Raw genomic sequence first — 12,776 nt, 5'->3', positions numbered from 1 at the left:
GCCCCAAAATACACTCTTGCTCCTTCCTGTATCTATACTGTGTTGAAATCACGACTTATCCCAACACAGACTGCGTTGATCTTTCGATGAAGCTAAAAATAGTGAACTCTCCTCCTTAACTTCTAAAATTTAAAATTTGGTGCCACCTCACAGCCCTTTTGAAACCCAAACTTAGGTGTCGCCTCACCACAAGATCTTGATGTATCTCATCTCATCTTCCTCTCTTTGTGACCTGCATTTTGTGCCTCTGGCCCTTTATCTAAAGGTCTCAGTAAATGAGAATACCATGATCAATTGCAGTAAGCATCCTACGTCGTAATTTTGACAAGGTCAACTAATTACGGCCTATGATCCTTACTTCATTCCCAGTGCATCCTGCCCCACGGGCTCACGCCTGTTCTTGTTGCTGCTGTCCTTCTTAAGGGTGAAGCCCTCTGGGAACCATAGCAAGCTCTGCTCCCGCTTGCGTCTTGCCACCAGCACCCCAAGGATCAGAATGACTGTGAGAATCACTGCGGCAACGATCATTAGCGGCAGGAGGTTCATGGGGGGCGGCGGCGGCGACAGGTGCTCACCTGAGGTGGGGGGTGGGGTGGTAGAAAGAACACAAAAGAAGCATTAGAGTGGATAGCGGTAAAGCAAAATATTCATCACGACGCCAAGACATGAGAGGGAGAAGCCAGTCTCGAGCTGGCCGCTTAGCTCAAGCTTCAATGATGCCACAAAGCATCACTGTAAGAACACCAGTGATTCATGGTAGTCATTTGAATGCTCTGATTAAATTATAATCCAGTGTCACCCCTCTACTGTGTCACATTTAGACTCTTGACAAAATTAAAATGATGACTTTTACAAGCAGATCTGTAATTCTCCAACCCAGAAAGCAGTGGAGGCTGGGTCACTGAATGCATTCAAGGCTGAGTTAGAAAGATTCTTGATCTACAAGGATAATAGGTTAATGGAAGCTGGTAGGCAAGTGGAGCTAAGGCCAAAATCAGATCCACCATGATTTTATTGGCTGAGAGAACAAGCTTGAGGGTCCAAATGGCCCACTCTTGCTCATTTTTCTCATGTTCTTTTGTAATTATCACTGTTTGGTGATGCCCTTATAACTGACGATATAGGCGCATTGTACAGTGTTCTACTATTGAACACAGCGAAAATAGTGTCATTGCATTGACTTATATTTCAACGCACTTATTTCAAGTACCAGCTTCATCAATAACAGCCATTTAGCCATGAGGAAGGTTTACAGAGATGGAACTCATGCCTTGATTTCCAACCAAAAATAAATTTGAAGCAATAGTTTCATTTGTGCTCATATTTTCAAGTTATTAGAGAGTGACACACTTACTATCAACATCCTTGATGGGATAGGGGAAGTGCAGGTTACCAACTGCAGACAAAGCACCAATGTAAGCAGCTGCACTCTCTGCTGTTGGGAAGCATTCACCTGCTCCTTGGAGGCACAGGCGATTATCAATCTCCAGATTCACCTTTGACCTGCCGAAACAGAGCATAACCTCAGACTATATCACATGCAATTGGGCGGATCAAACAATATCCTTCAGAACAAGTTAAACAATGAGACATGGATTCTTTGTCCTCGGACTCTCTCTCTCTGGCAGGCTAGTACTTTCTTCCCTAACTGGAATTTGTCTGTGCGCTGCATGCTTCACCTCTCCCCTTTGTTTGCCTTGCCCCCTGCCATTCTCCCTCTATTCTGCCTCCCCCCTACAGTCTGCCTTCTCCCCCACTCTCCCTAGTCTGCCTCCGACCCCCACTCTCCCTAGTCTGCCTCCGACCCCCACTCTCCCTAGTCTGCCTCCGACCCCCACTCTCCCTAGTCTGCCTCCGACCCCCACTCTCCCTAGTCTGCCTCCAACCCCCACTCTCCCTAGTCTGCCTCCCACCCTCACTCTCCCTAGTCTGCCTTCCCCCACTCTCACTAGTTTGCCTTCCCCCCCAATCTATCCTGCCTTCCCCCACTTCTCCCTCTAGTCTGCTTTCCCCCCATCTCCCCCTCCAGTCTTCCCCCTCTAGTTTGCCTCTTCCCCTTCAAGTCTGCGTTGCCCCCTTATGTTTGCCCTATCCCCTCCTTCTAGTCTGCCTCACCCGTTCCCTTGTCTGACCCCGTCTCTCTCTCTCCCTCCCCTTGTCTGACCCACCTCTCTCCCCCGCCCTTTCCTGACCCTCCCACCTTCTTGTCTGACCTCCCTCTCTCCTGCCATTTTCTGACTAACCCCCCACTCTCCCCCCTTCTCTGACCAACCCCCCACTCTCCCCCCTTCCCAGACCAACCCCCCACTCTCCCCCCTTCCCAGACCAACGCCCCATTCTTCCCCCGAACAAGCACTGTTAGTGAGATGCTGAAACCTCTTACCCTATGATTTCCTGTCCAAGTTCCCGTGGCAGCCTGCCCAGTGCCACTGAGCGCTTCTTGAGTCGGGAGCTGCTGCCGTAGTAGGGGTAGATCATGTACTGTCCGTTGCTGTCAAGTTTGAAGCGCAGGGTGGCTCGCAGGATGGAGCCCAGTTTCTGCAGGAAGTTGGTGCTGCTTTTCAGCAGCTCGTCAGGTGGCAGCAGGACGATGACAATGAGGGTCCCTTCAGCCAGGTGCTCAGGCACATCGGGGGCACAGTCCAGACCATCCCAGCCGCACTCCTCATTGTTGCAGCCTTGGTCGCAGAGTTTATCGGCATAGTGATCGGCACAGTACTTCTCGTATAGTGGGCTGGCATAAAAATAACACAGGTCACTGAGAAAATTCAGGCAGTTGCTTCTTCTGTTGGCCTGATAAACAGATCTCCTCTGGCATTGCTCACGGGTGATGTCATCTTTTATAAAGAATATACTAACTAATAGTCCGTATGTGTGCTTTTGTGTGTGTGTGTGTGTGTGTGTGTGTGTGGTTCCATTCAGGGGAAGGGGAGAAACCAAGAGAAATTAGGCCAGAAATCTGCAACATGCAATTCATTAAGGACTCATGTGTAGTCCTCAACCTTGATGGACCATACTCATGGCTTGTTTTGTTAGTCTGAACTTTTATTACCATAATGGCGAGGAAGTATCATTCCATTAATTTTTTTAATAAAAAAACCTTTGAACTGTTGTTGAAATGTGTGTGTCTTGTTTTTCATTATTATTGGCATTTGAGTATCAGCATTGTGGTTCTTCGTTCTTGAATAAATTTGATTTAAAAATGGCTCTTCTTGTTATTAAAGTTGCAGACCCCTGAACTAGGGAGGAAAGAGATAACTATCACAGGAGGGGTAACAAAAATATCTAGCTTAGGAATTGGGTGAGGAGGTAAATAAAGGTTACCCTAACCAGGGGAGAAGATTTGAAGAACCGTGAGGCGATATCACCACATCATATAAATGTTGTACGCTCGAGAATGGAATAGGGCAACAGTTAAACACAACAGTAGTTAAGGAGTAAAAACAGCAAATGCTGGAAGAACTCAGCAAGACTGGCAGCATCAGCGGAGAGAAAAACAGAGTTAACGTTTCGAGTCTGTATGACTTCTTCAGAGCTAAAGAGAAGCAGAAATGTGATGAACTCTCCTCTATTTTCACCCCGTTATTAATCCTTTTACTTTAATTTATTTTTATTCATTTATATATTTTTAAATTATATTTCCCACTGCCCCCCCCCCCCCGCCCCAAACCCACACACACACACCATGCCCCCTCCCCTGGCCATCTGTCACTTGATCCTATGTTGTTCTTTCACAGTGTGCTGACCCTTGGTCTGTTATTAACACATTGTGCTTTCTTACCTTTATGCCACTATCAGCACCTTCTTCAGTTTTCACAACTACCATTAACACTCTCTTTGTCTTGTATCTATGACATCTTTGTCGACCTCTCCTTAGCCCCCACCTATCACTGACCTTCTACCCAGCTTTACCTGCTCCACCCCACCCTTAGCATTTTATGTTTTATTTCAGATTTCCAGCATCCACAGTATTTTGTTTTTATCTTTTGCATTAACTCCTATGCTAACCAGTCGCAAGTGGCTGTACAAATCTCCAACTTGACTTACTTGCAGGTCCTCTCTTGATTCTGACAGTCAAAGTTGTCATAAAGACATTCACGACTGTTGCAGAACTCATCGCAGATGTTGTTATTGAAGTAACGCCAGCATTCCTGAACGTTGCACTCCCTCCAGGGATTGTCGACTGATAGCGAGCAGTCACCACCATCCCACTGGCAGGCATGCGTGTTGCACTCCCGGTCACAGTAGCCATCACCTGCCCTCCTGTGGCACTGCTGGACAGAGCAGGCCGGTTCCTTGGTGGTAGGGGTGTACCTCCTCAGCACTTCACAGTGCCTCCCATCAAACTCCTTCGGGCACAGGCACTGGTAGAAGGGGGGCTGGCGGCTGGCCTTGCAGATGCCACCATTACGGCACGGCCGGTTGTTGCAGGCGGTGGTGCTGCTATTGTTGTTGTTGGTAGAGGCAGGATGGTGGCATGCTGGGCCAGCAAACCCTGGCGGACAGGTACAGCGGGCTCCCAGAGGAGAATCGATGCACAGCTCACCGTTCTGGCAGGCGAGCTCTCGACAAGTCAAAATACTGCGCTCACAATTTGGTCCAGTGTAGCTCTGAAAGAGAAGACAGGCGTGTGTTTTACCTCTCACAAGCGAGTTCATTTTACAGTTATCCAATTACAATGCAATACTCCATATAAGAAATTATCGTGTTACTGGACTCGTCCATATCCTAACTAACATGAAGTCCTATTCACCCCATCACCCTCGTGCTCACTGACTTACATTGGTTCCTGGTCAGACAACACTTCAATTTAAAAATTCTCATCCTTCTTTCCAAATCCCTCTGTGGCCTTTCCCCTTGTTACGGCACAACATGTGGTATATGTTGAGCTGTTAAAATCCCAGAGGGAATCTTGCAACAACTGCCACACCAATTTCACAATTTGTATTTATTTTGAGATGCGTGCCTTCATTCAGTAGTAATAAGACCACCGAGTCTTATAGGTTTCTTATAAAACTAAATTAAACGTTTATTAGTAAAAAAAATGATGTTAAGCACATACATAGGTTTATAAATTACTACTATGATAACTTCTAGCTCCCCTAATTAATCCAATTCCCAGTTACACCTCCATAAAGGCAACAGTAAGGCACAAATTCTAAAAGGCCCAGGCAAAGTAACACGATACCCTGTGAGTTTTTCTCAGCTTTGGTTCCTTGTTGACAGCAGCTTGAAGGCTTAGATGCTGGAGGCTTTTCACACTGGTGTTAGATCTTAGAATGCCTTCCTTTACACTCAGCCTTCTTTCCTTTATACATATTTCCCCCTTTGAATGCAAATTCCCATTGTTTCACTATGTCTTTGGACTTTACCTCTCTAATAATAAAAAGCTATCATAGTACCAATTTTACCAGTAATCTTTGGGAAAAAAGAAACAAAAATAAATGAACTTTTCCTGGCTAGATGAAACAGTTCACCCCCTCTTTTGAATTCAAGCTACTCTGGTTTATTTATAAATGCAAATTTTCCTTTTAAACCTCACATCCTACAACTTCAACCATGTTTACCTACTTAACATTTCAAAGCTAGCTTGTCTTCTGATCCAAAGCCTTCAGACCGGTTGCCTTTAATTCATTTAAGACACAGACATACACTTCCTATCCTTGCAATAAATTCCAATAACATTATGAAAATTATTATATTTTCCTGACACCCCTCCTTATCTCCGTAAACTCCTCCAGTCTCAAAACCCTCCGAGAACGCTGCACTCCTCCAATTCTGGTCTTTTACTCAACCCAAATTTAATGGCTCACCATTGTGGCTGTGACTCAGCTGCCTGGGCCCTAGGCTTTGCAATCCGCCCCCCCCAAACCTCTCCACCTCTTTCAAAACCTCTCTTTTTGACCAGGTTTTTGGTCACCTGACCTAATATCTCTTTTTATGGCTTAGTATCAAATTTTGTTTGATAATGCTCCTGTGAAATGCCTTGCGACATTTTACGACATTAAAGGTGCTATATAAATGCAAGTTGTTGTTGTTGTAGTAATCTAGAGGCTTTTGATAATTCAGAGTTGAAATCTCACCCTGGTGCTTTGAGTATTTGAATTCAGAAATAAAACACTGATTTATCAGCCAAAGGGACCATTTAAAAACCCAACTGGCTCATTAATGTCCTTTAGGGAAGTAAACCTGCCGTCCTTACCCAGTCTGGCCTATATGTGACCCCAGTCTTGGGTCAAAGTGGTTGATTCTTAACTGCCCTCGGAAATGGCCTAGCAAGCCATTCAGTTGTATCAAATCAGGGAAACCAGGGTAATGAGTGCTAGCCTTGCCAATGGCACTCACAAGAGTACAGGTTTTCTTTTACCTTATCGTTTTCCTTGAGTCTTGCTGGTTAACTGGGTTCACAGAACTGGCTACCCTTCGCCACCCTGTTCAAGTGGCCAGTCCTCCTGGGTGAATCCAGACAATTAGTGACGCCAACCATTGGGCACGAGAGACGTTCCCAACCAATCCTCATCCTGTCGTGGCCCAGCAACCAGAGCTGTAGGTAGTAACCAGGAGCTGGAACTGAGCTATTTCCTCCCCTCCACCCCACTCGGGTGCATGAGGCCAATTTTAATCCTGCCCTCGATTAACTAAGTTGGGTAGAATGTTTCCAAATGAAGCCACTAGGGGCAAAGAGCATTGGAAAAACAGTTCCCACATTAAAAATAGGTACATGGAATAAAGTCAGGGAATGGGGTGGGAAAAGGTGGCAAAGAGGCCCGTCTCACTGTTGAGGGATGGTTTCCAACGCAACCTCAATATTCTCTTCGACTGGCACTCACCGGTTGACATTTGCAGGTATAGCCGAGTGGTGTATTGACCGTGATTTTACAGTGGCCCCCATTCTGACAGGGCTGAGATTCACACATGTTGATAACGCTTTGGCACTGACGGCCTACAGGAGAAGAGGGGAAAAAAAAATACAGGATGAACTGAGCCTGTCGCAGGGGGTCAATGGGCGTTTGCAGAGGGTCACTGTCATTCATTGCAGGCATAGGGAAAATAAGGGCAGCCTTGCAGCTTGTTGAAAATGTGTCACACATATGATGATATAAAGTGCTCATATTTTAAGGCAAGTCATTTCATCGCAGGATTGGGCAAAACAAAGGTTGTGAATGTTTTCAGTAATTGCACTTTTACACCAGATACACAAATCATTAAAAGCAGAAACGTAGGTTAAGTAAGCTGTAAAAAGTGCAAACAAAGCACATCGCTAGAGGAATATAATTGTAACGCAAAGAATTTAAGCTTGTTTACATAATCTTTATTAGACCATGCTTGATGTAATATGCAGATCTCTGCACTACTAAAAGGAAATAGAGGTACTGGAGAAAAAGCAGAAAAGATTTACAAGAGCGTTATCCGAACCAAGAGGTTATAACCATTAGGAGAGACTGAATAAGCTCTAGCTCTTTGCTCTAGAAAAGGGAAGGCTGAGAAGTGACCTGATCGAGGACTTGAAAATTATTTAGGGGTTAGATTGGGTAGCTATAGTGATGTTTCTACTTGTGGGGGAGTCCAAAACTAGCAGTTGGAAATACAAGATAAATAAGCAATTAATAAGTCCAATTGGGAGTTCAGAAGAAACATCTTTACCCAAAGAATGGTGTGAATGCGGAGCTTCGTACAGCAAGGAGTATTTGAGGTGATGAATTTATGGGAAGCTAGATACGCAAAGGAAAAAGGGATAGAAAGATATGCTGTCAGGGTGAGATGAAGTAATTAGTGTGGAAGGAGACTTGTGTGGGTATAGATGGATTGGCTGAATGGCCTATTTCTCAGGTGCAAATTCTGAGTACACTGCCCTGGTTTTGAGTGTGTAGCCTTCTGGTGAACTGCCACACCATTCCTCGTTCTATTTCCAATGGGCACCATTCTTCATGAGAAGCTGAGCAGAAACGCAGCCATAAACCTGGCACTGCTACATTACAGGTAACCCAATGCTTTTAACCTTCAAAGAGCAACTGTTAGAACATCAGCAAGCACGTAGTGAAAAAGCACTTTAAAAAGTGTTGGCATCTCCTAGGATATGTGTTAGTAAGATGGAGAAAGAAAAAGAGAGAGAAAGTGAGAGATTGGCTGATGTCTGTGTGCGTGTATGTGGTGTATCCACCAGGGGCTGGATTATTCCAAACAGCTCCTGTGATGTGAGAAACAGACAGAAGGAAAAAGAGATGAAAACAGGCTGGATTCAACTTGTGGGTGCATTCAAGAGACAGAATCAAAATGTTATGGGTAATTAGGGAGTGAGCAGGAGAGACAGAATGGGGGCAAGAATGTTTGATTGGGTAACTGGGAGAAATGATTATCTTGAATCAGTGCCATGCCAGCATCCAGTTAATCTCACTGACCTGTGAAGCCAGGCTTGCACACGCACTGGTAATCATTAGGCAGCTGGACACAGTCGATGGTTGTCTGTGGGTTACAAGGGTTTGACAGGCACTCGTTAATGTCACCTTCACACCGATCGCCAGTGAACCCTGGTGGGCAGTTACAGGTGTAGCCTCCAATTTTATCCACACAGGTCCCATTATTCATACACTTGGGCACATTCGTGCCAGATGAGAGGCCGCAGTCATCTTCATTAATTTCACAAAGTACGCCTGAGAAAGACAACTCCAATTAGTCAAAGACAGCTGAAGCACTGCAGCAAAGATTTAACAAGTTATTGAAAAGTCGGTGATGAGTGTAATGATAAAGGCTTCAGAGGTGACTGGAACTAAGGCTGAAATTCACACTAGCCAGTGGTCATCCTGTTATATGACCTTTACACGTCACTCTAGAAAACATGTGTAAAGAACACTCCAGTGCCACTACCATGGCACTTCACCCTCACTTGTCGGGGTGGGGGGGGATGTAGAAGGAGGCATAAAATTCCATCCACATCGTGAGCAGGTTCAATATGAGCTCCTTGCTTCTGGTGACAATTTAACTGCAGTGACTAGATTTGGTTTGACTGTTGCTCAGAAAATCTCAGCTCATAAGAGTCTGAAATTAGGATGGTGCAAAATGGATCCAAGATTAGTTCAGCTCCAGAGGCCAAGGAAACAACATCACATGATTAATCCGCAATTAACCCAGAAATATTGGATAATTTACTCAACCTTAATCCTTTCAACTCTGCTCTTGCTCTTTGTTATTGTGCAACACTGCATTTGACAGAGCTCAGCAACAACTCCTGCCCCTCCCTCTTGGGAACATTTCTCCACCTCCTACTTTTAAACCGGTTAACATGGGGATCCAAACTCACTTACCCAGAGTTCCTGGTGGACAGGAGCAGATGTATCGGCCAATCAGGTCGAGGCAAGTGCCTCCATTCTGGCAAGGATTTGACTCGCACTCGTTGACCTCCAGCTTGCAGGTTTTCCCCTTGTAGCCTGGCATGCACTGAGGGAAAGAGGTCAAAGTTCAATTCCGCATTTAACGTGATGAATGCACCTCTTACAGTTTGACGTACAAAGGTGTTTCTGCTAGCTTGTCAGCTGGTGGAAGTAACACATTGGCAGTCCTAGGCACAATGCTAGAGTGGGACTGTGTGCCTGCAACTTCTGAATGCCAAATGGGGTGGTTCATAGAATCATAAAATCAGAATCGTTACAGCAGAGAAGGTAGTCATTCAGCTAATTGTGTCCATGCTGGCTCTCCCAAGGTGCAATTCACATACTGCCAGGTTTCCACCCTCTCCCCAAATCCCACACATTCTACATTTTCTAAATATCTGAAAAGGAGGAAATATTTATGGCACAGGAAGAGGCCATTTTGCCCATTGTGTCTGTGCCGATTGAAAAATGAGCCACCCAGCCTAATCCCATTTCCCAGTACTTGGTCCGTAACCCTGGAAGTTAGGGTATTTGAGGTGCATATCCTTTTAAACGAGTTGAGGGTTTCTGCCTCTACTGCCCTTTCAGGCAGTGAGCTCCAGACCTCAGCCACCATCTGGATGAAAAAGTTTTCCTCATCTCCCCTCTAATCTTCCCAGCAATCACTTTAAATCTATGCTCCATAACTAGTGACCTCTCTGTTAAGGGAAATAGGTCCTTCCCATCCAGGCCCTTCATAACCTTGTACACCTTGATCAAATCTCCCCTCAACCTCCTCTGCTCCAAGGAGAACAACCCCAGCCTATCCAATCTTTCCCCATAACTGCAATTTTCCAGTCCTGGCAACATCCTCATAAATCTCTTCTGTATCCTCTCTAGTGCAATTACAAATGGCATCCTTTCTGTAATGAGATGACCGGAACTGCACGCAGTACTAAAGTTGTGGCCTAAATAGTGTTTTATATAGAGCTCCAGCATAACCTCCCTGCTCTTATATTCTGCACCTCGGCTATTAAAGGAAAGTATTCTATATGCCTTCTTAATCACCTTATCAACGAGTCCTGCTATCTTCAGGGATCTGAGGACATGCCCAAGGTCCCTCACTTTGTCTACATCTTATACTATCCTCCCATTTATTGTGCCTTGTTTAACCTCCCAAATGCATCACCTGACAATTTTCCAGGGTGAATTCCATTTGCCACTTTTCTGCACGTCAACCAACCCATTGGTACCTTCTTACAGCCTACAGCTCCCCACCTCACTATCACAAAATTGTGGCCAATTTTTGTGTCATCTGCAAACTTTGTGATCATGCCCCCTACTTTTAAGTCCAAATCATTAAAAAAAACACAAAAAGCAGGGGACCTAGTGCTGAGCTCTGCAGAATCCCTCTGGAAACAGCCTTTCAGTGGCAAAAACACCCATCAACAATTACCCTTTGTTTCCTACCACTGAGCCAATTTTGTATCCAGCTTGCAACATTCCCCTGGATTCCATGGGCTCCCATGTGGGGCCTTGTCAAAAGCCTTGATAAAATTCATGTAGGTCACATCAACTGCACTATCCTCTACAATCCTCCTGGTTACCTCCTCAAAAAATTCAACCAAGTTAGTTAGACACGATCTTCACTCAACAAACCCATGCTGACAGGCCTTGATTAATCCGTGCCTTTCTAAGTGACAGTTTATCCTGTCTCCCAGAATTGATTCCAATATTTTGCCCACTAACGAGGTTAGACTAACTGGCCTGTAATTATTTGGTCTATCCCTCGCTCCATTTTTGAACAAAGGTACAACATTAGCAGTCCTCCAATCCTCCAGCGCCACATCTGCATCCAGTGAGGATTAGAAAATGATGGTCAGAGCATCTGCTCTTTCCTCCTTGGCTTCTTTTAAGAGCCTGGGGTGCATTTCATCCAGCCCTGGTGATTTATCCACTTTGAAGGATGCTAATCCCCTTAATACTTCCTATGTTTATCACGTTCAATATTTCACACTCCTCCTCTTCATCTACTATGTCTGCACATCCATCAATTTTGTGAAGGCAGATGCAAAGTATTTATTAAAATCCATGCCCACATCTTCCGCCACTACACATGGGTTACCTTTTGGGCCCTACTCTTTCCTTAGTTATCCTCTTACTCTTAAATGTATTGATAAAACATCTTTGGGTTCTCCTGGATTTTGCTTGCCAATATTATTTCATGTCCTCTCTTTGCTTTCCTAATTTCCTTTTTGATTTCGCCCCTGCACTTTCAATGCCCCTCTCGGTTTTCTGTCGGATCGAATTCTTGGTTCCCAATGGAGGAGAAAGTAGAAGTAATGAGGGCAGCACAGCCACCTCATGGGGACAGTGTAGGAGCAGCTCAGGCAGACACCTTGCTCCCAAGCTTTAATAATTGTAATGAGGAAAGGAAAGAAAGGAGAAAACAAAAGAACGAGGGAAAGAAAGAAGAGAATTTACACTTATTTAGCACTTTTTACAACCCTATGACACCCAAAGCACTTTACAACGAATACAATACTTTTTTTGAAGTGTAGTTATTGTTGTAATGTTGGAATTACAGCTCTCAATTTGCACATAGCAGCTCCCAAAAACAACAAAATTTGAAGATTTTGTATCCAGCTTGCTACATTCCCCTGGATCCCTTGGGCTTTTATTTTTTTTAACCAGTCAGCAATGTGGTCAAAAAAGGTCAAAAACCTTGCTAAAATCCATGTAGGCCACAAAACTGCACTCCCCTCATCAATCCTCCTTGTCACCTCCTCAAAAAAAATCTGTTTAATGATATTGACTGAGGGATAAATATTGGCCAGGAACCAAGCAGAACTCCCCTGCTCTTTGAAATAGTGCCATGGCATCTTTCACTTTCTCCTAATGTCTCAACAGGAAAGGGAGAATTGCAGAGTACAACAAAATTGAAATATTTTAAAATAGGCAGAAAGAGAATAAGTTAATACACAGGAGAACAAACACCAATACTTAGCACCTGATTTCTGATAATAAATCCTGGTCAGCATTAGTATTTTAATTTTTTTAGCCATTTATTTCCATCATGTATACAGTGGAGAGCTCCAACTGGCTTGAAATCTGGAAGGTAAAATGTGAAGGCTGGCAGTTCTGTGATAGATTACTCCAGTTTAACAGACTGGAGGAGACCTGGTGAGTTTAAGTCAAGAGTAGGACAAGATGGGATCTTGGACAGTTTATTTTTTCCCCAGGCAGTGGAGAGTTTCTGCAATGTGTTGCTGGCTGCTGTCTCACTGCCTTCAAGGGGGAGCTGGACTGGTCCCTGAATGAAGCAGAGATCACAACATGCAGAAAGAGATAGAATCACATGTCTTTACAGACAACATTTGGTCCGTCTGATCACCTGGACTGGTTTTGAGGGGTTTGGAAAGGAAAATT

The 12,776-nt window shown here is 44.6% G+C and overlaps 1 protein-coding gene across 2 annotated transcripts in view; it reads right to left on the bottom strand.

Annotated features, from left to right (window-relative positions):
- The window catches only part of notch3 (notch receptor 3), a 158,252-nt gene that overhangs the window by 20,519 nt on the left and 124,957 nt on the right, over positions 1-12,776 (bottom strand). For both annotated transcript variants that reach the window (XM_041176904.1, XM_041176905.1), the window contains exons 22-28: positions 9,303-9,435; positions 8,400-8,651; positions 6,831-6,943; positions 4,048-4,610; positions 2,384-2,734; positions 1,355-1,503; positions 359-575 (exon numbers count right to left, since the gene is read on the bottom strand). In XM_041176904.1, the coding sequence (XP_041032838.1) occupies positions 359-575; positions 1,355-1,503; positions 2,384-2,734; positions 4,048-4,610; positions 6,831-6,943; positions 8,400-8,651; positions 9,303-9,435 (1,778 nt within the window). The remainder of the gene's footprint in view (positions 1-358; positions 576-1,354; positions 1,504-2,383; positions 2,735-4,047; positions 4,611-6,830; positions 6,944-8,399; positions 8,652-9,302; positions 9,436-12,776) is intronic.

This window comes from Carcharodon carcharias, chromosome 30 (assembly GCF_017639515.1).
Source record: "Carcharodon carcharias isolate sCarCar2 chromosome 30, sCarCar2.pri, whole genome shotgun sequence".
Taxonomy (NCBI): domain Eukaryota; kingdom Metazoa; phylum Chordata; class Chondrichthyes; order Lamniformes; family Lamnidae; genus Carcharodon; species Carcharodon carcharias.
The sequence above is the reverse complement of the archived record's forward strand: the minus strand, read 5'-3'. Positions and strand labels throughout refer to the sequence as shown.